Source organism: Hippoglossus hippoglossus, chromosome 13 (assembly GCF_009819705.1).
Source record: "Hippoglossus hippoglossus isolate fHipHip1 chromosome 13, fHipHip1.pri, whole genome shotgun sequence".
NCBI classification, from domain to species: Eukaryota; Metazoa; Chordata; class Actinopteri; order Pleuronectiformes; family Pleuronectidae; genus Hippoglossus; species Hippoglossus hippoglossus.
Genome location: NC_047163.1, coordinates 21338779 through 21366502, shown reverse-complemented (window position 1 = coordinate 21366502; position 27724 = coordinate 21338779). Strand labels below are relative to the sequence as shown.

Genomic DNA, 27724 nt, shown 5'->3' with positions numbered 1-27724 from the left:
TCTTAGTGCATTCCCCAGCCCCTTACCCGAACCCTAACCATCCAAACTAAATGCCTAACCCTAACCCTAACCCTTAACCTAACCTAAACCTAATTCTAACCCTAACCCTAAAACAAAGTCTTAACCCCCAAACAGTCCATTAAAGGGGGGGTCACAAAGTGAGGACCGGCCAAAAGGTCCTCACTTTGCCAAAATGTCCTCACTCCGTCGGTTGAGACTCAAACTGGTCCTCACAAAGATAGCTGTACAAGAGCACACACACACTCAAGGATTGTAATAGATGACTTTTGGGGACTTTACATAGACTTGCATTAGTTTTCAGGAGACTTGCCCTAACCCTGAGCCCAAAAATCTGCTGTTTTCCAATTGGGGACTTCTGTCCCCATTTAACTGGACCCCAAAGGTAGCCTGTGACACACACACACACACACACACAGACACACACACACACACACCACACACACACACACACACACACACACACACAGTCATGACTTCATGACTCCTGACTCGTTTTCTGAACAGCTCACATATGACAGCTCGTCATGAATATGGCTGAAACATTGACACAGGTTCCAACTTATTTGACTGAACTAAGTTAGCAAATAAAACATTCATCCAAACAAACTGTATTTTTCAACAAAGTTAATTTTGAGAACCGCAACTTCAACTAAGCCAGAGAAAGTCACACACATTATAAATGTGGGTGTGTTTTCCTGGAGTTTGATGCTAACTCCTCCACTTCTGTTAACTTTGACTGCTCCATTCCTGCTCATTGTGTTGAGCAGCTCCACGGATATTCTCTATTCTTTAATGAATCTAAATCTGCTCCAACACACTGAACTGTATATTTACTGTGTATGAATATACGGCAGCGGCTAGCGACACGGGGAAATAGCGAGTGAAGGGGAGGGATGCTGCGTTTGACCCGTCCGCTAACTGCCACCACAACAGACCCGCTCCTCTGCGCTCAGCCGCCCACCGTGTCCAAGTCAGGGCTCCGTACAGCTGTGTCGTGCATGTCATCTTCCACACACACGTGTATGTAACATGTCCGTGCGTTTCGGTCAGGCTACTCACGCCCTTGGTCTGGGGAAGCCCATGGACAACAGCACGTCAAGGTTGGAGCCGCATTTCACTGAGCCCGGTCGGTTCTGCCGGAGCCTCCGCGGGAGGATTTTACTGTACAGGTCGTCTTTGGCAGCCATGGTCCAGCGGGTCGCCCGAGCCCCAACACCGACAGTCCAAGCACCAGAGCGACCTCCGGCTAGTCCATCACATTCAGCGGGTTCGCATGAGTGGAGGAGAGAGCGGCTGCGAGCGGCTGTGAGCGGCCGAGGCAGAGCCCCGCTACCCCGCCCACTGGAGGAACAGCGAATGAGATCCACTGGTTCACACTGAGCCTCAGCACGGTTACACATGTAGATCAGGTCTGAGGGGAAGCTGCTAATATGTTATATTCTCCAGAGTGGCCTGGTGGGTTCATCCTCAACTATCCTATACATGTATTAATTCAGAGGGATGTGCCAGTTTGCTCCAAGATCACAGCACACACTATACAATTCTTATAATATAATAACAGTATTAAGTCCAAAGAATTATAATTAGTATTATAAGTGACAACAAAATATTAAGTGTATATGAAGTAAATGCTGAACTAACACATAGTCGAAATAACAATAGATATGGGAAAAAAAGTAAATAAGTCAGTTACTTGAGACAGTAAACTAATACTAAAGTGGCAGTAAGTAGTAATGATAATAGGAGTAAGTAATATGTGTATTACACATGATAGGAAACATATTATGATGAAAAATCTGTAATTTTATCCACGTTGCACATGGATACTGATGTTACACATGATTATTTTAAAAACTATTTAAAAAACTTTTTTAATAGTAATACATGACAATCACATAAAAGCTACACAATATTCATGACAAAACACTATTGGCTATTAAATGTGCTTTTAATTTGTGTACACAGATTACAATCATTATACAATAATGATATATTAACGGTTTTGAGGCTTTGCAATTGTTTCACGCATAGAAAATTTTTACATTACTAAATAATTACAATATTTTTACATTGTTGTTGACAATACATTTGACACAAGGAAGTAAACTCACTTCACATAATAATAATTCATCTGATAATAATTTGCAAACCCGCAGATTGACTGATTTTCTAGGGACATAGCTTTGTAATATCTGATGTTTGAATAAACCCACCAATCTCTTTAATCTGATCAGTTATTAATTATAACACAAACTGTCACCAAAGATTGGTAATACTCATAGTCAGTCTGATTGTTTTTGATTAATTGTATTCCGGATAAATTCATGCAACCAATCATGATCTTTACCAACGATTCTTATGAAATGACATTGGGACTCTGTCGGGCACACTGAGGACCACATTGTGCCCATAACCATCCAATGGCCATGAGTTGGCTTCGAGAAGCCTGGCAGAGGCCAGCATGGATCCATGGTTAGTACTGACCACCGGCAGCGCTGGCAGATGGGTTGTATGGTGCGATGACACAGAAGACACAGCCGGCCTCCTGGAAAGCTTGCCTCATCTCCACCTAGTGGGCCAAACACAGGCGTGCTTCAGCTTCAGACAGCACCGTGGGCCACCGATGTCACAAATACAATACATACAGATATAATACACACCACTACCACATAATTTAAAGAGAGATACAGTAAAATATATTCATAAAAGTTTAAAAAACAAAGATCTTTCTGATAATTTTAATGAAAAGAGAACATATTTTTGAAGGTAAGGTCTTGGGGATGGAAAAAAAAAGAAACGTAACCAAAGTGTCAGGTACTAAACAACAAAGAAATATATTCCATTGTGTGGGTACTGAACCCACATTGGAAATCCCCGCAAGAAAACAAGGAGTCAGAATGAGTTGGTCTGTGATCATCACAGAAACTGGAGATCGTTTCTATTGATTATAAACTAGTCTCAGGGTTTTAGAAGGGTAGATTGTTTTTGCTCTGACTACGCCTCACAAACAGATCTGCTGTTAACTGCTGGGTCACAACTTCCACACAATACAAATTTAGTCTTACCAGTCTGGCCTGGTCCAGACAGAGACCCACCACAGCTCCCCCACTGCCTGGTAACTTCACTGCTGAGCCATACTGCAAGGAACAGCAAAAACCATATGAATACACGAACAGAAGAAAAAACTCCTGCAGGCACACACAGGCAGAGATGGAGAAAAAATAAGATGTGCTCTGCTCTTACCCGGCGGGGCACCTACCTGCCTCGCCAGCTGAACCATCTTGAGATTCCCAGGACCCAGACAGTCATCGGTGTAGACAGACCTGTGGTATATGTTGTTACTTTAACTGTGAGTCTGACCTTTATATAAATGCCTCCATTCCGAAACGCAGTTTACCTCCTGAGCTCAAAGTTCTGGTCCATCAGTTGTGCCAGACAGCTCCAGTCTCTGTGCTGCAGGGCCATCCTTGATGGAAAACATTTTCAATGAGATAACACACAGTTTCACAGCAAATGAACATCTGAAAAACTGCAGTTCTGTCAGCAGAGCAGCAGTTTGTATCTGGAGCTCACCATGCAGAAACAGATTACACAACAATTCGGAAAACCCAAAGCCACTTGCAGACTAAGGCTCTACTGAAATTTTGGTGCATTATTTTATCTTGCACATTCCATATATTCTTTACAGAATATTGTGAACTTGCACATTGCTGCACAAAACTGTACAACTAATTCCTTTAAATAACATATTTTACATAGTTTGTACATTTCATATATTTGTATTACTCCAAGGCCTCCTGACTTGCAGTACTTATTTTATGCACCAAAACACTAAAGCACTTTCCCCCTCTGTGAAAACCTATACACTCAATTCAAATTATGAATTCAACAGTCCACATCTTACAAACCAACCTCGCTTGATCAGTCAGCTCAGCAAAATTCTTCATGGCTTCAACGACCAGAGGCTCGCCTGTGGAAAGACAGAGAAACACAAAAGTAGACTGAATCAATGTGACAGAAAACTGAACTTTGTTGCTCTCCACAACGGCAGCTTCTCTGCTCAATGAAAAATACTTTGTGACCTTAACTAAAAAAGGCACTGAACTGAAACTGAACGAAGACTAACGAACGGAAGCGGCTCTGTGTGGCTGAACTTAGCTACAACTGTGTGCTTTGAGCTAAATGCCTATATTAACATACTAGCATACTCAAAATGTTAACAGCAGGTATTTCCTTGGACCGCATTCACCTTTTCAGTTTAGCCTGTTAGCATGCTCACATTTGCTAATTAGCACTAAGCACAATATACAGCTGAGACTGAGGGGGGTGACATTAGTTGGGTATGTGGAATAATAATGTTAGTATTGTCCTCTCCATGCTGGAGAAGAGGTCAAGTGTCTCAGGTCCCATTTGTTTGGCAGCACCAGAAAAGTTCTTGACCCTCTCATAGCTCCATATCTCTTCACATATGCTTACAATCTACCTACAGTTTAGTTATCCTGCATTTACTATGATTTATTATTCAATGTAAACCCAGCTGTACCATCAAATTAACATTGACTTAACTTAACTTGACTGTTGGACAAACTCAAAATGATATTTGGCCATGATGGTGCTAGAGGAAAAGCCAATGGACAACCAGAGTTCAGTCAGAAAACTCACTTTCAAATGTTTATTACAACAGTAGAACAGGTTAGTGTTAGTGGCCTCTAGGCTCCGATTTAATCACTCCCCCAGATATGATTACATAGATATGATGGGAGTGATACTTATAACCCCCGCCGGAGCCTACAGGTGGATGCTGGGGTGGTGAAGGGGCTGAAGCAACTGGCAGCAATACTGACGCAGCAGCGGGGCAAGCAAAGGGAGCGATGGGAAATTTTCTCTGCTTAAAAAGACCACCTAATAATGTGGGTGTGTATTATAGATGATTGTGGAGAGTGAGGTATGTCACATGATGTATGTCACATGATTGGAGCAGCGCAGCTCGAGTTGGCTGCCTGAACTAGCTCGCAGGCATTGCTCCATTTATTGCAGTTCATCCTGTGGAGAACATTATTTATGAAACCTGGTAAAAGCAGCATTGATACTGGGCAGATTATCCGGGTGAAATTAAGTATTTTATGACAATTGGTCAAATTGTTGTGAAGACATTTCAGATGAACCCAGAAATGGAGCCATCGTCTGGGTACCATGAATGTCTACACCAAATTTCATAGCAATCCATCAATCAGTTTTCGACATATATATACTGTGTATATATATATATATATATATATAACTCTGAATCTAAGTGGCGACCCAACAGGCCAACTTGTCCATCAAATATATGACCAAATTTCATCCGCTCCTTTCAAAAATAGCCAGTGTAATGTTTAATAAGAAGTGGTACCGCTGAGCCAGCGCTGTCGGATGTTGCTGTGGATGCGTCCAGAGTCACTGGGGTCACTCAGGTACGCCAGCCAGAACAGTGGAAGGCTACTCATGTCCATAGCAACATAATTCCCTGAGAATGAAAAACATTCCGCCTTAAAAAAAATGAAAATGTATTTCTATCATCGACTTTGTATTTAACATCAGTGACATTATTACCATAGCCCTGCTCCTCCATGAGCTTCTTGCTGAAATCCATATAGACTAAACCTTCATAGACCTGCAAAGACAAAGGGACAATCACTTCCTGTTATTGAAGGTGTAAAAATACAATGTTTATGTGCATGACCTATATGACTGACCTGAACAACTCTATCCTGCAAACCAGCAGTAATGAAAAGTTCATCCGTCTCCACGTTGAGGATGAAGTTGGCTCGGACTGGTTTGGGGAGATCCTGGAGTGTAGAACATAAAGTAAAGCAAAGTAACAGTTAGGGCAGGGGCGGATCCAAGGGCAGGTCGAGGGGGGCATTGGCCCCAGTTGAAATCTGTTTGGTTGCTGAAACCAAAGAATGTGGCTAACTGATGACATTATCATCATTGTGTGTAGAAATCCAAAAAAGCATCAGAAAGCATCGTAAAAAGTTCAGAACAGAGCATCCACCGCTTTTAATAATTTCCTGGAGATATCGACAAGTCCCATTTTAGTTTTCATCGAGTTTTTTGCGTAATTTATCTGCAGTGAAGTTGACTGTGCTGTAAGGTGTACAGAGCACTCTCTCTCTCTCTCTCTCTCTCACACACACACACACACACACACACACACACACACACACGATTTTAAGAAGCATTTAAAGGAGGAGTAAAAAAGAGAAACACCATCGTATATGGTGAATAAGTTACATCCTTACATTGTCTGTGATGTTGTAGAATTTCATAAGACACTTCAGGGTCGCTGAGACAATGGCACTGCACCAAAGAAAAGATTATACACAAGACAATTATAAACTCAAAAGTTCTCCATAATGGATTAAATTTACAATGTTGGAATAGTTTTCTGTTTCATGATTTACTATTTTCTCTTTTCCTTCTGTATCATTACATCGGGTGGTTGCAATGCTTTACTATGAAGCCTATGATTACCTGTGTGAGTGAACATCTATAAATATCACTCTTAACAACCAGTCTGACAGACCTTAAATATGATGGTACACAACCGATCATGGTCTCTATGATTTGGCGCTACACAAATAAAATTGGATTGAATTGAAACCCAGCACCCACCAACTCTAGGAGGCTCATCACAGACACACATGTATCTAAATCCATGTGTGTGCTGTGCACATGAATCTATGTTTGTTGATCTTTTTGATACATTGGAAAGATTGAAAGTCAATCACTTTTAATTCACAAACAATGAATAAAAACATTGGGGCACAGAGGTAAGAAACAGAACTATTTACCTGCTTCCAGCAAGGCCCTTAAAACAGACACAAACATTCTCATCAGTGGAGGGTTTAAACATGTTTACACATTTTAAACTGTATGAATGTGAACTGTGGTGCTCTCTTAAGCATGTGAATGAATTCTTACCACCTGCCGAGGGATGTTGGTGTCGTACTTCAGGGTGAAGTTCTGCTTTGTCAGAGCAATACTGCAGTAAATAATAAACAGCAGACATTAAATGATTATCAGCAGAGACAGTGCTTGAGTGTCATTGTGAGACTTGCAATAGTTTCTCATTATGGGAAACAATGAGAAACTCCCTGAGGATGGATGAGAAGATTGATTCCACACTCATGCCTATAGATTAAATAAGACACCACAGCCTGCAACGAGTTAGCATAGCTTAGCATAAAGACTGGAAACAAGGGGGAAACAGCTAGCCTGGCTGTGTCTAAACACAATTTTTTTTTTTTAAGTTATACTGTTGTTTATTTAGTTTCCATCCTTTTTTTAATCACTTTTATTTTAACTGTATTACTCACTATTGGATCAGGTCCCATGTTCTATGTTCTATGTTTTATATCTGTTGTTTTTATCTTGACTGTCTGTATTACACTATCTTGTTATTTAAAGAACTTTGTAGCTTTTATGAAACATGCTATATATTACTTTTTACTTCTAAAGATAATGCTGTTATTGCTTTTACTTAAGTATAGGATCTGAATTCTCCTTTCACAACTGCTTGTTTATTAATTCACTTCAAATGGAAAAGATGCCCTGGCGGTCCAACTGAAACATAATCACTTTATCTTTGAGTCCAAGTGACAACTGATCAAAGGTTGAAGATATTCCCTCAGGCAGTCTTGAGATCACATTCAAGAGGACAAAAACACGTTTTTTGAACCCACTGTGACCTTGACATTGACCACTGAAATCTAATCAATTTATCAGTGAGTACAGGGGAATTGTGCCAGATGCCATGATATTCCCTATGAGCAGTCCTAATATGTCACATTTACAGTAACATGAGGTCACTGTGACCTTGACCTTTGACATCCAGGCACCACAATTTAATCAGTTCACGTACTCAACAGATTGTGAGTCAGTTTCAGTTGTCATTTATGGCGTTTCATCCCAATTTTATAGCATCAAATAACAACCAAACCTTTTTCTAAAAATGCACTTTAATAATCATCTGTACGATAAGAACTATCTAAAATGAGACCAACATCATTGACATGTATTTTCTTTGACTTTGTAGTTTGCCTCATGTCCCATCCACTACTAAAATGACAGGGTTTAGGACCTATACTACAGCCCGCCACCAGGTGGCAATCGAGACGCTTCACTTTGGGGAGCTGTCATGACGTCAATCTATGGTTTCAGTATTGTACCATTGGAAGTGGAGCGGAAACACTAACACCCAGATTCAATCAGTTTCAACATACTCTGTCCAAAATGCCATTTGATTCTGCAGAGCGCTGAAGAAAGATCGCTCCCTTTTATTAAAAACATTTATCATCTCTTGTCATTTTTGTGTGTGATTAAATAAATGAATATATTAACAAATAAATGAATATCTAAGTTTCGTTTTATCTCAGTCACTGATCTCACCCTTGTTTGGAGCAGAACTGGTAGAACTTCTTACAGGTGGCCTGCAGCAGCCGCAGACCTCCCAGGTAGCTACAGTTGAATGACAAACATTTAGGAGCCTGAACGTGAGCGACGCACTTCAGCTCATCACAGATGCCGTGTTCTCACCCTTCCTTCCTGCTGATACAGAACAGATCCTGCAAGCTTCCAAACTCTGTAGGATCGTTGAGAGGATGAGGAACCAAAACCTTTAAAAAAAAATCACAGAAATGCAGATGACATTTAAACAATATATCCCAGAAGAAGCTCTTTTATACACGTATGTGCATAGACGTGCACATGCGTGTGTGTATTACCAAAGTCTGGCTCTCCACCAGAGTGACCTCGGCCCAGAAGTTAGAGATGGACATGGCGATGGTTTTCCCATTGAAACCGTCTGAGGGATTCCCCATCAATCCAACCCTGTGAGAGATCATACACATTTGGATCTGTCAGGTCACATTTCAACATTTAAATGCTTCTGTAATAAGTGAATTGGAAAGAAGAAAGAGACTAAAAACTTACTTGAAAGCAACAGTGTGAGTTATTTTTGTCTGTGGTTTCTTACCTGGCATACGACCTGCATGTGATTGGTTTAGGAGCGTTGTCCTGCTGCTTGGATGAGTAGTGAGTGAGCCACTTGGTGTAGTCTGACAGGCCCTGAGAGGTCCGGAGCAACATGTTGTTAGAAGAAATTTATTTAGAAAATGAACAAAGAACAACTAAAGTCTGCTGTGCATTAGGTTTTTATACTGTACATGCTTATTTATCGGCTGTAATAGAGAACAGCGTCCCATCCCCTGTAAAGAGGCTTTGGATCAGCCCATGGGCCTCACAGATTAACTGTTTGAGAACATGCTCATTATACCCACCCACCAGACAGTAATGTCACATTTACTGAAGCTGGTTTATACGATTTCAGGGAGATTAGGAATAAATCTATTAAAAGAACTATGTTCGTTGGTTTAACTGGAAAAAGACTCTCCATGTAAATGCTCAAACTCTGACATTAAACATTTTGAAGACATTAAGGACTAAGTGTCACTTTGTTGCTGGTGTCACCTTACAGGATTTCTGGGTAATGGCATCTTTCACACTCTAAAATGCAGTATGTAAGCTACTTGAGTGAAGCTTCAGCAGACTGCAACATGATTTGCTCTGCAAGTTAAGTGAAAATAGTTTTTAGATTTTTGGTAAATCTGTAAGGTGTCCTTAACTCTCTTGAAAGGCGCACATAAATAAAATGTATAATTATTATTACGACATTCCCTCAAGGCGTTACTGAAATATCACGTGGACGAGAATGGGACGGACAGATAATCCGAGCACATCTGGTGATGAGGTATGAAAATAAAAAAGATGACTCAGCATTTCCAAAGGTTGTGCATTTGTTAAGCAACCCCATGTAAAACATCCCAAATGTTTCATAAAGCAGGGAGCATGCAAATAGAAGAATAATGTCTGTCATCAACCAACCAGTCCTGCTTCAGTTTACAACCATGCTTGACTTCAAAGGAATATTATGACAGCGTAGTGGGGTAATGTGAATAAAGTCGTACTATTACGAGAAAATGTAATAGTACGAAATAACGAAATAAGCAGCTGGGAGAACCTGTGCTTGCCAGAGTTTTACTCCTGGATCTAAAATCTTGAAACTATCTCATTGTGAAACTATGAAACCCCCTTTGAAAATCACAAGTATGTTACCAACCACATTCAGTCGACCACTACCAAACATTTACTTCTCCACAAAAGAGGCAAGTTTCAAGGTCCAAGTCTGTGTGATTCTTTCATCAGAATAAACTTTCTATTTCACAACCTGATACTTATGATAATGGTGTGCTGATCAGCCAAAATATTACGTATTACATTATTTGTGTTACCTATATATTATTTGTGTAACATATACTTCCGTATAACTTAACAAGATGCTCCACTTTTGTCATTTTATAATCTATGAATTAACACAGTGTGATAATATGAAAAAAACTACAAGAAAGAATACAGACCACTTGTCCGATAAGCTGGAAGCCAGTAGGCAGCTTCATCCCAAACACATCCAGCTGCTTCTCATTGATGAGCCACTCCTGAAGACAGACAAGCCATGAAAGCATCTGGTTATTAATTCATCAGTTCATGATAACGCTCTGATGTCATCCAGGTTCAGTAAAGCAGGACTGAGTATAATTTGATCTTTAGAGTTTATCATCATAAAGAAAATCACAATTACCACAAACTTATTTGTCAATCACACAAAGATTAAAAAGAAATCATATCAGGGCAGCGATTAGAATCAACACAGGAAGTCGTCTCATAAATATCTGAAGAAGTTATAAAGCAAATGTTGTCTCAGTAGTTTAGTTATGTAAGAGTAGTTATGTAAGAAATTGGGAATTTTGGGGGGAAATGTGACACGTTGGAGAATCTTTTGAATTGTATGAATTTAATTCAATCTTGTATGATGAAACCAGGGCAAAGCTCTGTAGTTAAAAACATGGGATGGTGCTTTATTGCCACTTACGAACCCAGAATCGTCCGAAGCTCCTGTCTGTGGCTTGAGGCTGCAGGCTGAGGAAGTCAGACAGGTAGGACAGCGTGTCTCTCTGGATGCAGTAAAACACCACGCTGGCCAGTCGCGATGATGTCAGACCATCCTGGGGCTTCTCCAAGAAGCGAGATATTCTGATCCATAAAACTACAATAGATTAAAATCCAATCTGCAACATGGCGGCAAGTATCAAACACCGACATGGCAGAAAGCTGTTGCACCACGTTTCTCACCTGTGGGTGTCAGGGCAAACCTCCACGATGCCCCTGGAGCTGCTCTTTTCACTTTCCTCCAACTCGTAGTAAATGATCAGCTCTCCAGGCTGCAGCACACACACACAAAACTGGGCTACTGCAAGTCACTGAGGAATTTAGCTTCAGCTATGATTTATTTGAACTTACACATGCTAAGTGTCTTTCATCTGGGATAGTTTCAGATTGTGTTTGACCAAGACTGGACTAAATTGTTCTTTATTCTGACATGAGGTCCGGTGCTTAGACCTCCCTATATCTCACCTATTTCTAGTTATTTATTGACACATATCCTGTGCACACATTAGACTGCATGGTTTCATGTCCACGACAATAACTGTGTGTATGTGATTAACTTGTGTTGAAGCAAATCTCACCTTTGACCTGAAGAAGCGGATAACCTGAGCAATGTCAAAGTTCTGGTCCGCACACAGCATGTCTCCAGCAATCTGCTTACACGGGAAGGGGATCCTCATTGTAGGACAGATGGGACATGTAACCGAGCAGAGTATTCTCAAACATGAATTACACAGGTTTGTATCGTACCACCATGATGTCGTCCTGCAGCTTGCGACTGCGTATGGCCAGCTCCAGGTCGGCCACGGCCCCCAGGCGGTCTTCCAGCGTCGTGCTGCCATCGTTTACCACGTTCTCCACTGGGAAGTCATTAGCTGTGGCCCAGCGCTCATAGTACTTGTACCTGGTCAGTGGAACACGACAGAGCAGAACACAATTCACGCAGCTTTAACAACAAAAGTAATGGTCAAATGATTATAAGTGGGGTTTCGCCGGAAGGTTTATGTGCTCACTTGTCTGCGTTAGTGACCAGGTACACCTCTGTGAACAGCTGCCGCCTGCAGAGAAATCACAGATGTTATCGACTGTGTGGTGCAGGAACAAAAGAGACTTGGGACAGAGGAGGTCCTCAGAAGTTTCACCGTTACGCACATGTTGACGGTTTCCCACCAAAAGTCGAGAATCTTCTTCCCTCTGATGCCAGGAAGCAGGGCCTTCGGTACCCCGGCCAGGTGGCTGTACAGGCCTGTGTCATCGTTCTGGGAGGAGAGGGGAAGAGTGAGGACGGCTAGAGGAAAACAGCTTGTTACCATACCAACCACATGACGTCAGTACATGCAACATATGCGGCTGTAAGACTGTATAAACAACTGTGATCACAATACACCACATACCTCACTCAGGCTTTTAACTAATTTAACTGTGCAATAACCATTTTCTATCCATGCAATTTCAATTCATATATGTGCAACACTGTTACACTATATTCTGTTTATTTTGTATATAATATTTCCTATTTTCTTATATTTCTTTGTTTATATTGTATCTTTACTTATTAGTAACCTTTATAGGTTTTTTTCACTGGCTTCTTTGTTGCTGTGACATGCAAATTTCTCCATAGTGGGACAAATACAAGACCATCTTATCTTATCTTATCATTTCTTATCTGAACTTTGAGCCAAATTCAGTGACAGAAACTAGCTTGTCTTTCTTCTTAGTAAAGTCAGGCACTTACTAAAATGCGTAGGGGTTATTTCTTCACTCAGTGGATAATATCTCTCCAGTTCTGAGATCTTTACACTGGCTCTGTAAAAGAATTTACTTCAAAATCCTGCTGTTGGGTTATAAACACCGAATGGTTCAGGGCCAAAACATATTTCTGACCTCTTGCTAAAAACCTGTTCCAGACCCCTCAGGTCGTCTGGAACAGGTCTGCTTTCTGTCCCCAGATTCAAAACTAAACATGGAGAAGCAGCGTTCAGTTTCTATGCTCCACATATGGAACAACTCTTTGTCATTTTGAATCAATACTGAAGACTTTCCCTTAATACTTTGAACCATCACTCATTTCTTACACTCTTCTATTTCTTATTCCATCCTTTAGTCATTAAATGCTTCTTTTGCTGTACTGTTATAAGTAGCCTAAGAATCTTTTTATATATCTCATGTAGAGCACTTTGAATTGTCTTGTTTTTGAAATGCGTTGTACCAATAAACTTTACTTACCTTCAATAACTCTGTATAGATTATAACCTCATTCATCTTCTCTGAAATAAACTCTCCTTCGAATCCCTACATTGTTGTTGTGTCGCTAGGGGGCGGTGAAGAGCACCAGCTCCAAAGATATAAGTAACAGTAGTTTTAAGAAAATGATCCACATCCGGCCAGTGCATCTTCACGACTCCACTGATGGTCCAGGTAAACAAGTATCACCCCCCCCCCCCCCGACCAGCGGCTCAGTGGTAAAGTGGCAGATTCTTAGAGGAAGTTCGGCGAACACTGAGCACAACTACCGCGGACTTTGCCCCCCCCCCCCCCCCCCCCCCCCGCTCCCCTGCTCCCCTCTGCTACAACCTCCAGGCTACTCACCTTGATCTGTGTCTCCAGGACGGTGCCGTGACCGGCCACCAGCAGAATACAGATCATCACTTCAGCCTCACTGTGTCTGTGAGACTGTAAACACTGAGCTGGGAGGTGGAGGAATGTCTGAGAGCTGGATTCTCCCAGCGTCAGTGAAGAGACGCACTTCCGGGAAACAACCTTCACAATAAAACAGAAGTTGTTTTATATTCAAGATGCAGACATCAAGATAAAAGCAATCGTGTCATCCACTTTAAACCAAAATGACCATGCTGGACCCGCAGTTTATCTTTAAATGTTGACAGTGAATGGCATCGACAAGAACAGGAGGACAGAGCTCTATGCTTCTCTCTCTCCCTCACACTGAAACACTGACCATCAGTCACAGTCAGATGATCAGCAGCAGCACCAGGAAAGACCCTGCATGTATTGCCCATTAAAATAATCCTTAAAGCTTTTACTGTCCTCAGTAGGCAGGCAGGGTGTTGGCCATCTTCCTTGTTAAAATAAACACATTGCTTTTATTATCACTAAAGCTACAGGACTTGTGGCCAATGTGTATATTGATATTCCGAACATGAGAGAAAATAATATATTTTCCAATTATTTATATCAAGTATAGGCAAATTACGTGTTTCTGTTGGGATTCAATCATCTTGTAAATATCTCAGTGTGGTTTAGGTCCCGTATTGTTAATAAAGAGCATGGATCGGTGCTTGTGGTCTATTTACACCAAAGTTTGAAACTGCATATTGAGCACAGCTCCTGTAGTCATTCCCACAAGGATTTTGAAGATTTGTGTAGTTGTTATAATTTACTGTACATATTAAAAAACTATAAAACTTCATGTGCAATAAAACTTTTATTTCTCAGCTTCTAAAGTTGGGCTGGGCAATAAAACAATACCAATAATCATCATATAAATTTCTTCAATAGCAATACGACAAAGGTTCAATATATATGGATGTGTTGCTTATACATTGTGGAAGCACAGTGAGTAGGTATAACACATCATTGATCTACTGCAGATCTAAAATGTTTTGCTGTATATCAGCTGTTTGTCATTCTCTGCTCACAGTTAAAAACCACAACCTTCACTCAAACATAATTCAGTTATACCTGAATAGAAATAATGAGATGTATCGTGATAATTATCAAACGGACTGATATGATAATTTTTGTCTTCATATATTTTTTGCCCATATCCCCCAGTCCTACTCCGAAGGGGATAGAAACTCAATGTCAGACCATCTGACAGCTTCAACCCTTGGGTTTTATTGTGAATCGAATTCGACCTACAAACTAGATATGACTGGAAACAACAGGCAGATTCATCAGCATTTTCAGCTCAGATCAATTTTTTATTCTTTATTGAATTTTTTGTAATAAATGTGGATGAAGAATGGGGCAAAGACATCTCTCTTGAGTAGGCGTACATGTATATACGTGCACTTCGGCGAGCTGTAGCAAATGCCACATCAACATACTACAACATACAGTTTGATAGATGTCTTGCTGTGAGTATGCGATGTAAAAGTGGAGTACATATTCATATTTGGTGCACTGCAGCAAACGCCTACACCATTAATCCAGGGACCATCCTCCCTGGTAAAAATTAACAAATCGCTAACTGCTTACAACCCCTGTTTATTTACTTAGTTACATTGTTGCAATGTAATTTTTGTCCCCAGTGAGGTTTCATGAAACAACATACAAAAATACAAAGCTAAAAAAAAAAGCTCAACTATGAATGAATGAAAAACTTGGTATCAACTGGTCAGTGAAATTGATAAAAATGTGAAAACAAGTCAAAGCATGAATACAATGTTTTCAGCAACATTAAGATGAGTGCATTTGATACATAGAAGCACATGCTGCAGGGACTAAGTTAAAGAAATTGGCATGAGAAATCGGTCATGTTGTAGAGCTTACTGAACTGCAGGTTAATGAACAATCATAATGTTTGTGGAGGAAGGCATTCAATGAGGACTTTGCTAAACTGATTTGACTCCTCAGACTGAAGTTAATGTAGACCACCCCCCCCCCTCTCTCTTTTCAGACACATCCTGTCAATTTTGTAAAAAGCTTCAAAAAGGTCATATTTAAGGTTGTCGTTTAGCAAAGATGCTGGATTTGAATATTAATGACAATATTCAGCTTTATTCCCCTATTACATGCACGTACAATCACAAATTAAGTATCTCAAAGTGTTTCAAGTACTCTTTTGGCCCATATGTGGTTCTCCTCAAATACCCATTGGCAAAAGGCTTCTCACTGGGGTTCTGTGCTGGACGATCCCACAACACCGTGCTGTCGCAGCAGGTTCCTCAGGATCTGATTCTTGGACTTCCAGTCTTCCACCTGAGCAACAGACGCACATAATACATTAACCATGTAGTAATACAGACACATCAGCTGACTTGTGACTTTCTATCTATCCGGACTACGTCACATATAACTGTAAGAACAGGTTTACATTATGACATTACGTATTCCCGCTAATTTTGGTGTAAAAGAGGTATATAAATCTCCAATTAACCTAACCCCAATCTGCATGCCTTTGATCTGTGGGAGGAAGCCAGGGTCCTCGGAGAACATGAATTTGAAACAAGAAGCTTCTTGCTGTGATAACCACTGCTTCACCGTGCCGCCTATTGAAATAAAGTTTGTCATCTAAAAACCACAAGTTGTGACAGTCGATCATCGAAACAGCTGCTCCAAAAATAAACTTCAACTTTGAGGAAAAGGTTCTCAAAGCTCTGCTCCAAGAAATCAATAAAAATACAGCTGCAACACTTAACTAATTAATCAAGTAGCTGATCTAAAAAAAGTGATCAACATTTTGGGATCACAGAAATTGTAGACATTTGTAGACATGTAGACAAAATAATTGAATTTGTCAAGAAGCAAATTAATTAATTAATTAAGATTCCTTTATTGGTGAATGATGAAAATCAATGACTGCAACTGTCATATTATTACTCTGACTGACATGTCCACATCTGCTGTCTGTCAGTGTCACTGATCTCTTGATAACTCGGCTGGAGACACTGTTTGTGTTTCCTGGGTGAACATCCATAACAATGCACATATTTTGTATTTATAATCTTACCTATATTTTGTATTTTATCTTTTTGTTATTCTCTGTATATTTTTATATTCTTGGCTGGAGAAACTGTAACAAAATCCAATTTCACCCTGTGGATCAATGAAGTATTCCTAATTCTGAATAAACCATAGAACACATGCTAATGTACCTCCTGTCTGAGTAGCTGGTTGTCAATCCTGAGACGATCAAGAGTGGTGATGTCTTCCCCCAGCTTCAGGTTGCTCTGTCTGAGTTCCTTGATGTAATCACAGGCTTTAGATAAGATTCCTCCTTTACTCTGAAACAAAACAAAACACAACACAACTTAATAATGAATTGCTCTTAGTTTCTTTTCAAACCTCTCTAGTGTAACAATGTTTCTACATCTTCATCTGGAGGATGACGTTTTTACCTCCGTGCACTGACTGCTCATGAACAGGATGACACAGCATTCTCACTGGGTTCGTCCTCATGCATACTAAAGCCATGATTTGACCAAAAGTACCAGGAACCTTTAATCCCAGGAACTTTTTTCAATAAACTAAAATGTTTCTGAAGATCGTTGTCCGCCAGTGTTTCCACTGTGGCCGAATGACGAGAGGATACGGCAAGTTCACCAGCTCAAGTATGAACAAATGATAACTACAACAAGCTGTTCCCCTCCACGGTAATGCAGAAGACCATACAACAACGACACTACAAAGAACAAGCAACACAGCCACAACAGATCAGATTGTCGAATTAGAGCTGGAAAAGAGACGAGCAGTAATAACCAAGCATTTTCAAAACACCTGGAATGCTAGTCTTAAAATAAGGATTTTAAGAGGTTTGATCTGATCGGCTGAAATAAATCACAGTATTTGACCAATTAGGCATCTTCAGCGCAACAAGTCCCACCTAAAAGGTTCCTGTACTTTCGTTATGATATGAAATGTCCACTTCAAGGGTTTTATTAATATTAGGAGTCTGGCAATATAACACACGTGTTGCTCCATGAGAAGTGGCACTCTCAAGTCCCGTGAGACTTTAAGGGTTGTTGCAAGAATCCGAGGTTCAGACGTGAGTGAGAGAAAAAGAGTGAGAGATAAGATTGGATTTTACGAAACTTTTATGACTGAATCCTTTTCATTTGACTACTTGTTTGATCCGAAGTATATGAACGAAGAGCTCCTTCAAATTGAGGAGTGAACTAGGAGAAGGACAACGAGCTGCTGCACGATTGAGAGTGAGACTTCTCAATTTGCGAGACATGTGTATTGTTACCAGAAAGAAAACGACTTGAGCCTTTTATTGATGAGAAAAAAAATAATTTAATTAATTCTTAGACTGTCGCAGTTGCCCGTTAAGATTACATTGGCGCCATTGCCGTCGTGTCCCGGCTGCCAGCGTTTGAAATCTACTGGACCAATTCCACAAGTGTAAGTTCCATTCATTTACACCTTCACATTTAAAAACAGAGCCCATGTTGAAAAATACCAGAATCCTCCTTTACGTACTTCCCCTGAGCAGGAACTTTTTAGGGTGTTAAAGATTTAACGAGAAATTAATTTAGTTCCTGGTTCCTGTTTGAGAGTCTGAAGCATTAGTCCGCTGACAGAGCTGATCTCACCTGTCCTGTCTTGGTATAGTCCACATTACAGTCTGGTATTGTCTTCGACAGCTGCACAATCCAGTTGTTGATCTTGTCTCGCCGCCGGCGCTCAACTGTTGGTGAAACATTTGAATTTAGGACTCATATTTGCATTATATATATATATATATACACTACCGTTCAAAAGTTTGGGGTCACCCAGACAATTTCGTGTTTTCCATGAAAACTCACACTTTTATTTATCAAATGAGTTGCAAAATGAATAGAAAATATAGTCAAGACATTGACAAGGTTAGAAATAATGATTTTTATTTGAAATATTAATTTTGTTCTTCAAACTTTGCTTTCGTCAAAGAATGCTCCATTTGCAACAATTACAGCATTGCAGACCTTTGGCATTCTAGCTGTTAATTTGTTGAGGTAATCTGTAGAGATTTCACCCCACGCTTCCTGAAGCACCTCCCACAGGTTGGATTGGCTTGATGGGCACTTCTTGCGTACCATACGGTCAAGCTGCTCCCACAACAGCTCAATGGGGTTGAGATCTGGTGACTGCGCTGGCCACTCCATTACAGACAGCATACCAGCTGCCTGCTTCTTCCCTAAATAGTTCTTGCATAATTTGGAGGTGTGCTTTGGGTCATTGTCCTGTTGTAGGAGGAAATTGGCTCCAATCAAGCACTGTCCACAGGGTATGACATGGCGTTGCAAAATGGAGTGATAGCCTTCCTTATTTAAAATCCCTTTTACCTTGTACAAATCTCCCACTTTACCAGCACCAAAGCAGCCCCAGACCATCACATTACCTCCACCATGCTTGACAGATGGCGTCAGGCACTCTTCCAGCATCTTTTCACCTGTTCTGCGTCTCACAAATGTTCTTCTGTGTGATCCAAACACCTCAAACTTTGATTCGTCTGTCCATAACACTTTTTTCCAATCTTCCTCTGTCCAATGTCTGTGTTCTTTTGCCCATATCAATCTTTTCTTTTTATTGGCCAGTCTCAGATATGGCTTTTTCTTTGCCACTCTGCCTAGAAGGCCAGCATCCCGGAGTCGCCTCTTCACTGTAGACGTTGACACTGGCGTTTTGCGGGTACCATTTAAAGAAGCTGCCAGTTGAGGACCTGTGAGGCGTCTATTTCTCAAACTAGAGACTCTAATATACTTGTCTTCTTGCTGAGTTGTGCACCGGGGCCTCCCACTTCTCTTTCTACTCTGGTTAGAGCCCGTTTGTGCTGTTCTCTGAAGGGAGTAGTACACACCGTTGTAGGAAATTTTCAGTTTCTTCGCAATTTCTCGCATTGGAATAGCCTTCATTTCTAAGAGCAAGAATAGACTGGCGAGTTTCACATGAAAGTTCTCTTCTTCTGGCCATTTTGAGAATATAATCGAACCCACAAATGTGATGCTCCAGATACTCAACTAGCTCAAAGGAAGGCCAGTTTTATAGCTTCTCTCACCAGCAAAACAGTTTTCAGCTGTGCTAACATAATTGCACAAGGGTTTTCAAATCATCCATTAGTCTTCTAAGGCGATTAGCAAACACAATGTACCATTAGAACACTGGAGTGATAGTTTCACATTAACAATGTATAGAGTGTATTTCTGATTAATTTAATGTTATCTTCATTGAAAAAAACTGCTTTTCTTTGAAAAATAAGGAAATTTCTAAGTGACCCCAAACTTTTGAACGGTAGTGTATATATATATATATATATATATAAAATAATATCTTGTTCTTTAGACTGCATTAGATTGTAAGCTCTAACCTTCATTGTGCTGTGCTCGCCGTTTGTCATCTCTGGAAGCCCGAGGGGCCTCTTGTTTCCTAGAAAACAAATTAGAACAAAGACATTCAATTGGCCTAAATTGATAGATGAAAGCTTTTCTACATTTATCCAAAACTGACAACCAATTTCAGTGAACTGTGACATGGCTGTACTTCTGTTAAATTATAATGTAATTACGCTATGTATGGCTGAGTACGAGGCGCGATTGTCCTTTGATTGGATCCAGTCAAAACTTCCTGGGGTGACATCATCACATACAGCTGCCCTGTAAAACAAAACATTGATGTCAGCTGCACAGAATAAGTATCATTTCAAAATCTTTACAAATTCATGCGTCATAAAGCCTGAAAGGGATAGTTAAAATGAAAATTCGCACATTATCCACTCACCACTATGCCGATGGAGGGGTGGGTGAAGTGTTTAGGAGTTACGAGTCTCAGGGGTAAACAGTGTTGCAGCCAAATCAAATACAATTGAAGTAAAGGGGACCCCTTCTTCAGACGTAAAAAAACAAGCCCCGACATTCATATTAATTTACACTGTGTTTTAAGCCTAAATGTCTCTGATATCCTCCTCAGAGGCGCGTTCACGTTCTCACAGACACACCGGAAAACTGCACTCTCGCCCAAGGGTATGTGCGGGCTGTGCGTTCGCTTCGCTACTTCCTCTACTTCTGGTGGTGGACTTTAAGGCTTAAAGCATGGTGTAAATGACGCTGTTTCGAGTCAAATATGAATGTCGGGGCTTGGATGACACCACAGGAGCAGTATGGAGGTATGTTATGTTTTTGTCTGTTGTTATATTACGTCTGAAGAAGAGGACACTTTGGCTGGAACACTGTTTACCCCTGAGACTCCTAAAGTGTTTTGTGGAATAGATAATGAGTGAATTTTCATTTTACGGTGAACTTTCCCTTTAAAATAAAGTTTTTTGAAGTTAATGATTATTATTGCTTTTTTAAATTTTACATATCCAGTGCAAAGTGAAAATAGTGTTGAAATGTAAATGTATTAGCTTCATCCAGTGCCTGGATAAACACTGTGTATGTGGAGTGATTACCTGTGGGTGTGGTCTGGCCCAGCAGTGTGTCAGATGCCTGTACCGTGGTCACCATGGTGCCAGTTGTGGCGTCTGCGATGGTGGCGGGGTAGTACGTGTACTGCGTCTCAGCACTGCCGTCTCCCTCCAATGCCTCCGACTGGGAGAACACAGCCTGGAGTCAAAGAGACGTTTGCGCTTAAAGAATATCAGTCATACCAAGGGAGAAACTGAACCAAAATGTATCATTGGTCAGTAAATGTTGGATGAATTCCAGTAAGTATGGAGTGATGGAGATGGAGTGATGGGAGTAATGGAGTGATGGAGATCGAGTGCAGTTATTCCTCTGAAGCAGAAGCTGTAAAAACTTTGAACTGAAATTAATGTGGTGGAAACCCTGGAGTGATGGAGCGCTAAAACTTAACCTTGCCAACCAGCCTCATCTGGCGTTAAGTTGTTTTTCCATGGCAAGAGAAGACTAGTGTCATTTTAACTAAACTAAATGCTGATTGTAAAGCAATAGCCGCTGAAAAGGGCAGTCAGTGGCTCTGGATGAAGAGAAAAGACTCCACCTGGGCCTAAACTGAGTAGTGTCCCCTAGGGGGTGAGCCCGGGACGCCAGGATTCACTACTGAACCCTCTGGAGACTTTGTGGGCCAATCAATGAAACATGGAGGAAGGAGGGCGCCCACTTGATTACCCAGAAAGGCCCCATCACTCACTTGACCACCTTGCAGACTCCAAGCAGCCGGTCTCATATGCAAACAAGGGACATTAACATATTCTCCTACATGACAGAACTATTAGAGGGAATACTTAGAAATTAATAAATAGCGCATTATCAGCGAAATTATGGCCAATGTCGATTCTCACCAATATGACTCTGAGGGGCCGTTAATATCAGCAAAGCGATAAATTGGTTGGGCTCTATTATGTGGTGATCACTGTTGATATTGTGGCAGTGGCTATAAACTATACATTAATACATGGGCACTGAGAAGCATAAAAATATGTTATATGATTTATTGTTAACTGTAGTGGGGCTGAGGAGGCGGTCCTTCATATGTGGCCAAGGGGGCATTTGTGTTCACATGGCGAAAAGGATGTGGCTAGATGTGTCGCAGACCGACCCAGGATAGATCTTTTTACCAGATCTGAACGGGGTCTGTATAAAAAGTTTGTGACTTCCTCACCTGTGTGACAGTCTGACTGGTTGCAGGGAAACCAGTGACGAGGCTGACCGCTGCAGCTCCGTCTGTCTGGGCCTCCAACTGTCCATCTGACACCTGGATCACTCTGTAGGTCACCTGCAACACAATACGTTACACTGAGTGGTAAATATCTTATTCCAATGGAGGTGACACACACACCAGAGCGTACACATGCAGAATATATCTACTTTTAGTGGTCCGTTAAGTAACATGGGCCACGAGAACTGATACCAGGATTATCAAGTAATGTGAAGACAAGAAATCTGTGGCAATGATAAGAATGTAGAAAACCTGTAATTAACATATCTTTCAAGTACAAACTCAAGTCAGTCTGAGCAACTTCCAAAACAATCTATTGACTCAAGTGTTACTTCCTGCTCCCAAATGAAAACTTCTTCATGCTCTTTAGTTTGCTGAGAAGCTGATTGACCAAAACAACTTTGTAGCTGCTTTCAGATGTGAGCTGAACTTTGGAGAATCTCTGGACATTCTCGGAAGGAGCTGTATGTGACAACGCGAATGAGCGAGAGGCTACGGACTTTCTCAGGAGTTTCTCCAGCCAGCACCTTAGTAAAAACTCCAGAGAATGTCCGAATCAGCAAATGTGAGAAGAAAGCAGGGGATCGTCTGGAGGATTCATCACGAGCGAGTGGGTGTGTTGATGACGCTTCTAACATGCAACAGATGGAAAAATATAAAAATAAAAACCAAAAAGAAAGCGAATATCTCAGGATGAAAAAGCGGTGCCAGACATGTAGAAGATGTCAAGAGAGCTTTTGGGGATATGACGCTAGTGTCAATGTGCGTTAAACAAAACATAAGATCTCTGCAGCAGAATGAATATGTTACACCCTGCCTCTGCCTGCTGCTCAACCCCTCACATGAACACTCGGAAAACAGCTTGTGGTACTTGAAGTGCACCCAATTTCCCCGGACATTTTACGGAGATCATGTGTGAAAATGGGGTTTCATGAATATGTCAGCTCAAAGGCCTCTTGGCGGAAATAAAATACCTAACAGATTTGAAATAGAAGCTCACACAGGTTGATTAAAATGGACACTTTTTTTCCCCAACAGTCATCCTACCTGCCCGCCTGCTCCTTCTGTCTTGAAGAGATATTTGATGGGCTGGTCAGAGAACGTGGCTGCAGACTGAATGGTGGCAATAGCTGCTGGATCCTCTGCGGTGGCCACGGACCCTGCAGGAGCACAAAGCCACACAAACGGAAGTCAGCTTTACAACTGTCAAAAACAGGTCTTGGGAAAGAGGGTACCTGTCACACTAACAATAGTGTGGCAGTAACCCTCACACAACCATGTGCATGTGTGTGCTTTAACAAGGTCTTATAATGAGGTAGCACACAGTGAGCTCAGACAAAGCATGTTGTCACGGTGTCAATGTTTACATCCAGGCACTCATAAGCCGTTTTCAGACATGACCTGCGGGTAAAATCCAGAGAATTTGCTTCACACATGCTCAACGCAGCAGGAGGTTCTCTGCACACACAGGTGGAGCAGCCGAGAGCAGCAGACAGAGACAGGAAGTGACATATTAACTCAGCTGATTGTCTTTACAACACACAGACACCGGCGTCGGCTCATATCACCACAAACTCTCTTGGCATATTCGTCAAGCGTCTTCTGCGTGTGTGACACCAATTTTTCACCTGGAGATATTTGTTTTCTTTTGGTTTTGTTGTATTTTTGTGCTGTGGTGTCTTAGCGGCGTCATCAACCAAACCACTCGCTCGTGGTGAATCCAGTGGGGGATCCCCCCTGCTGTGTTCATATATCGACTTCTCTTGCATTTCTTCAGACATTATACTGAGAGGCCAGACGGAGAAAGTCTGCAGAAACTGAAGGGGCGTCTCACTAGGACACCTCCATTCACACATGCACCTCCTCCGCAGAAAATACGGAGGAACTGCGGAGGAGGTGCATGCCTGAAAGCAGCCACAGTGAGTTAGAGGGGTTTCACTGTGTGGAACTAAGACACTTCTGAGACCCTGTTCAGACCTAGTACTTCTGTTCTGAGAGATCCAATCACCAGTGGTCAGCGTTAAGTTCCTCTGTTCACATCAGGTATTAAAATGTGTCCTGATTACGTCTCCTGTAACGACTTGTGATACAATCTTACTTCCCCATTCTGTATGCAAATAATAATTTGTGTTCGTGAAGACCAAATTATGTTTTGTTTCGAGTCCAAGTTTACAAATGTGTCTGATGACAATGTGTGTGTGTTGGTGTGTGTTTGTGTGTGTGTGTGTCGCTGCAAGCATGAGAGAGAGATAGAGAGCGAGTAAAGTCAGGAGGGACTGGATGAATGAATGAATGAATGAATGGATGGATGAACACACCCACTCGCTCGTGGTGAATCTTGCAGAGGATCTCCTGCTGAGTACTCACATCGGCTCATGCAGACATTGTCTTCTCAAGTTTTTACAAGGGGGCTGGCTGGAGAAAGTCCAGAGCACTTTCACTCAAACACTTACATTCTAACTTTCAGCCCCTCCAGAGAATGTCAGGAGATTCTCCAGATTTCAGTGCATGTCTGAAAGCAGCTGAGGGAAAGCATCAGTGATAATGTGGGAATCAGCGTTGATATTGTGGTGGTGGTGGTCCCAGACCACCTCAGAAGTGGTCTGACTGATCTAATCTAAAGACACACTGAGGACGTGTTTGGGTGCGTTCAGATGTGAACTGAGTGCTGACCAGGTTGTGATCGAATCACTCAGCACAGAAAGTAAAACCAGGTCTGAACGAGGTCTGTGCCTTTCTAAAAACCTAAGGGCCTCTTACAATATATCATAAATTAACACATAAATAACTCCTTTCAAATGAACATGAGTGACACGTGAATATATAAAAAGTAAAACCAGGGTTAAAATCAGGTTAAGAAGCAAAGACACCCTACAGTTCATATGTGACTGAGAGTAAAACTAAAGATGGAGAGGGATGAGTTTTGATGCTAATACCAGTCAAACAACTTGTTTGAACACAGGTCCTGACCCTGGGGGGTTTGTCTTGTGAAAGCACAACCTGGTGTGACATTTACTATTAACTTTAAACACATGTTAAACACAGTAACACTGACATATATCTGACATTTCTCTCACCTTCCTCGCTGATGGTCACACTCCCATCAGGCTCGGGGCTCTTCTGTTGGCTGCACACACGCACATCCAGCAGCACAGTTAATAACAATAATGCTCGTGGCGACATGTTTGTGTTTAGTGTTGGTTCACAATGGCGCTGTGTTCACTCACCTCTTCATTTCTGCCCAGTGTTGAACGAGGAGAGCGCCTTCACCCGCTCCCACAGCCGCACACTGCAAAACAAGTTCATACGTTTCACCGCGAGAAACGGGCTCTAAGCGGAACAGTGGAACAGTGGGGCAGTGTTTAGCGGCAAAGGTTTGAACCTCTGGCGCTAGCAGCAGCTAGCTGAGGCTGAGCCACAATAAAAGAAGAAGTCAGGAAGAAGGTTACTGAGGCTGAGAGCGGAAACTGCGCGTCTGTGCTTTCACAATAAAAGCCTAGATTAAGCAAACTGTACCGTGCGTGGGGATTGTCATTGTTTACTAGAAAATCTACTGTTACAAACTGAACATACTAAAAAGGTAAGAGGATTTATATTTAAGATGTTACAGTTTTGAGTGTAATTCACCCTAATCAAACATTTGTATTCAATGTTCTATATTGATAATAGTTTTTATCTCTAAACCTTGTATATGTTTCCCATTTTTTCTGTTAAATACAACCTCTATCACTTTCAAACGATAAGTATTCTTTTCCATCACATATATTTCCTGTACTGTTGTACTGGTCCACGTTATTGGATGAAATAAAAAATCCTGGTGAATTTCAATAAAATCTGTAAAATGTTAACATTTAAATCCTCTCTACAGATGCATTTTTCTTTGTTTTAGTTTCTGTCCTTTTGTGTGTTTGTTTTTCATATATATATATCTGTTGATAGTTTTAAGAAACTTTAAGACCTATTTCTATGATTTTGCTTTTAATTAATGTTATCCTTTTTAACACAATGTCTTTATTTTATACCTTTTACTAGTTTTATGCTTTTACCCTGAGTCGTTGTTTCATTGCTAACGTGTTCCTATTGATCTATCTTATTTCATGTCTTTGATTTTATTGTGAAGCGCTTTGAGCTGCATTTTATGTATGAAAGGTGCTGTATACATAAGATATATTATCATTTAAAGCAATACAAACTAAAGTGTTAAAAAAATACTGTTTTACACGGTTGGTATTTGTACTTTTATACTGTGACGTTTAAGTGTATTTTGGTGCGTTCACCGGAAACGCAGTGCTTCACTGTGGCTAGCTCGACACAGATCCTGCCTTTCTGCTACAGTACCACTCGGCCCCAGCGGTTTTTACAGATGTTTCCTAAAATCACCTCCTCCTCGTGTTAGCTCGGTGGAGGCAGCGGCTACACACGCTGTGAAACTATAATGACTGAGCCACAGTATCCACACAAAGCTCATTTCGGTTCAGTTTATTCCAGAGTGAACAAAGATCTACTTACGCCGCAGTGGTCCCTCCCCCGATATTTGTCAACAGACCTGACAAAGAGCGGTGGGCTCTGCGCATGCGCCACAGGAAGTCAAGTCACGCATATCCAATTTTCAAATTGAAACACGCACAAAATAAATACAAAATACTCACATATACGTTTGGAGAACATATAAAGCTGTCGACAGTGCTGTAAATATTTAACAGAGATTCTCCTGACATTCTCTTGTGTATGTTAAACATCCTGTATTCAATGATCAGCAGGAAAAAACTTAAAATAAATTCTCGGTTTTATTTATGGTTTTATTTTGACACAGCAGTGTTTACAACATAGTTAACTTGATGCAGGTACGTTTGCAGACTGAGCCAGGAGGGATCAGTGTTGAGCATGGTGTTGAGGTGCGTGATCAGGCGCGAGACAACATGATTTTAACAAATTCACCGCAATATTCTCTTGAACATTTACGGGAAACTATAAGATTTAATCAACGCTCGAGCGAATAGAATATAAACAACAACATCAAAGTCACCACGACACTTTGATCTGTCAGAGCTCCGTTTGACAGGTTTCACTGCGGAAATAAGTGTTCAACGTTTTAATGGCGAAAAGCGACATAATAGTTCAGTGTAGGAACAAAGTCTGGAGTTGATGGAGGAGTTAAGTGAAGGAGAGAGAGCAGGTGAGAGCAGAGAGAAAGAAAACACTGGACAGCGCCCGTGGTTTCGATCCCGTGAGGGACTGGTAATCATTATTCTGCAAGAAAGTAGATGAAGTAACCACTGAGCTAAACCAGTGCGACACTGACAGCTGGATGGAAAGT

At 41.2% G+C, this 27724-nt stretch overlaps 3 protein-coding genes across 3 annotated transcripts in view; all 3 read right to left on the bottom strand.

The window, feature by feature from the left end:
• ubash3bb (ubiquitin associated and SH3 domain containing Bb) overlaps positions 1-1427 on the bottom strand; it is a 42268-nt gene extending 40841 nt beyond the window's left edge. Inside the window, exon 1 of the mRNA XM_034603979.1 lies at positions 1081-1427. Within this exon, the coding sequence (XP_034459870.1) occupies positions 1081-1421 (341 nt within the window). The 5' untranslated portion in view covers positions 1422-1427. The remainder of the gene's footprint in view (positions 1-1080) is intronic.
• A 523-nt stretch (positions 1428-1950) lies between these two features.
• On the bottom strand, positions 1951-13813 carry gkup (glucuronokinase with putative uridyl pyrophosphorylase). The gene is made up of 23 exons (XM_034603980.1): positions 13657-13813; positions 12220-12326; positions 12081-12125; positions 11818-11971; positions 11649-11720; positions 11254-11342; positions 10998-11154; positions 10482-10559; positions 9041-9132; positions 8790-8895; positions 8602-8681; positions 8455-8523; positions 6988-7048; positions 6858-6874; positions 6306-6363; positions 5757-5849; positions 5614-5674; positions 5414-5527; positions 3934-3991; positions 3419-3487; positions 3281-3344; positions 3087-3158; positions 1951-2590 (listed from the first exon to the last, which is right to left on the bottom strand). Exons 1-23 carry the CDS (start codon positions 13711-13713, stop codon positions 2495-2497), a joined length of 1869 nt encoding a protein of 622 aa, XP_034459871.1. The 5' UTR covers positions 13714-13813; the 3' UTR covers positions 1951-2494.
• A 1182-nt stretch (positions 13814-14995) lies between these two features.
• Positions 14996-26980, bottom strand: usf1 (upstream transcription factor 1). Its single transcript, XM_034603986.1, has 11 exons — positions 26917-26980; positions 25635-25696; positions 25485-25534; positions 23455-23567; positions 22351-22464; positions 21179-21332; positions 20297-20384; positions 20099-20157; positions 18345-18439; positions 16905-17033; positions 14996-16008 (listed from the first exon to the last, which is right to left on the bottom strand). The coding sequence occupies exons 2-11, from the start codon at positions 25640-25642 to the stop codon at positions 15919-15921; spliced, it is 900 nt and encodes a 299-aa protein (XP_034459877.1). The 5' UTR covers positions 25643-25696; positions 26917-26980; the 3' UTR covers positions 14996-15918.
• Between the last annotated feature and the right edge of the window lie 744 nt (positions 26981-27724).

Coding starts and splice junctions, on each gene's coding strand:
- gkup (XM_034603980.1), bottom strand. CDS start 13,713: ATGATCTGTATTCTGCTGGTGGCCGGTCACGGCACCGTCCTGGAGACA. Junction 11,972..12,080: donor CTGGTCACTAACGCAGACAA/GTGAGCACATAA, acceptor TCCACTGACCAG/GTACAAGTACTATGAGCGCT. Junction 5,675..5,756: donor TGCAGGATAGAGTTGTTCAG/GTCAGTCATATA, acceptor TTGTCTTTGCAG/GTCTATGAAGGTTTAGTCTA.
- usf1 (XM_034603986.1), bottom strand. Junction 23,568..25,484: donor TGTGACCATCAGCGAGGAAG/GTGAGAGAAATG, acceptor GTGCTCCTGCAG/GGTCCGTGGCCACCGCAGAG. Junction 21,333..22,350: donor CCAGTCAGACTGTCACACAG/GTGAGGAAGTCA, acceptor CTTTGACTCCAG/GCTGTGTTCTCCCAGTCGGA.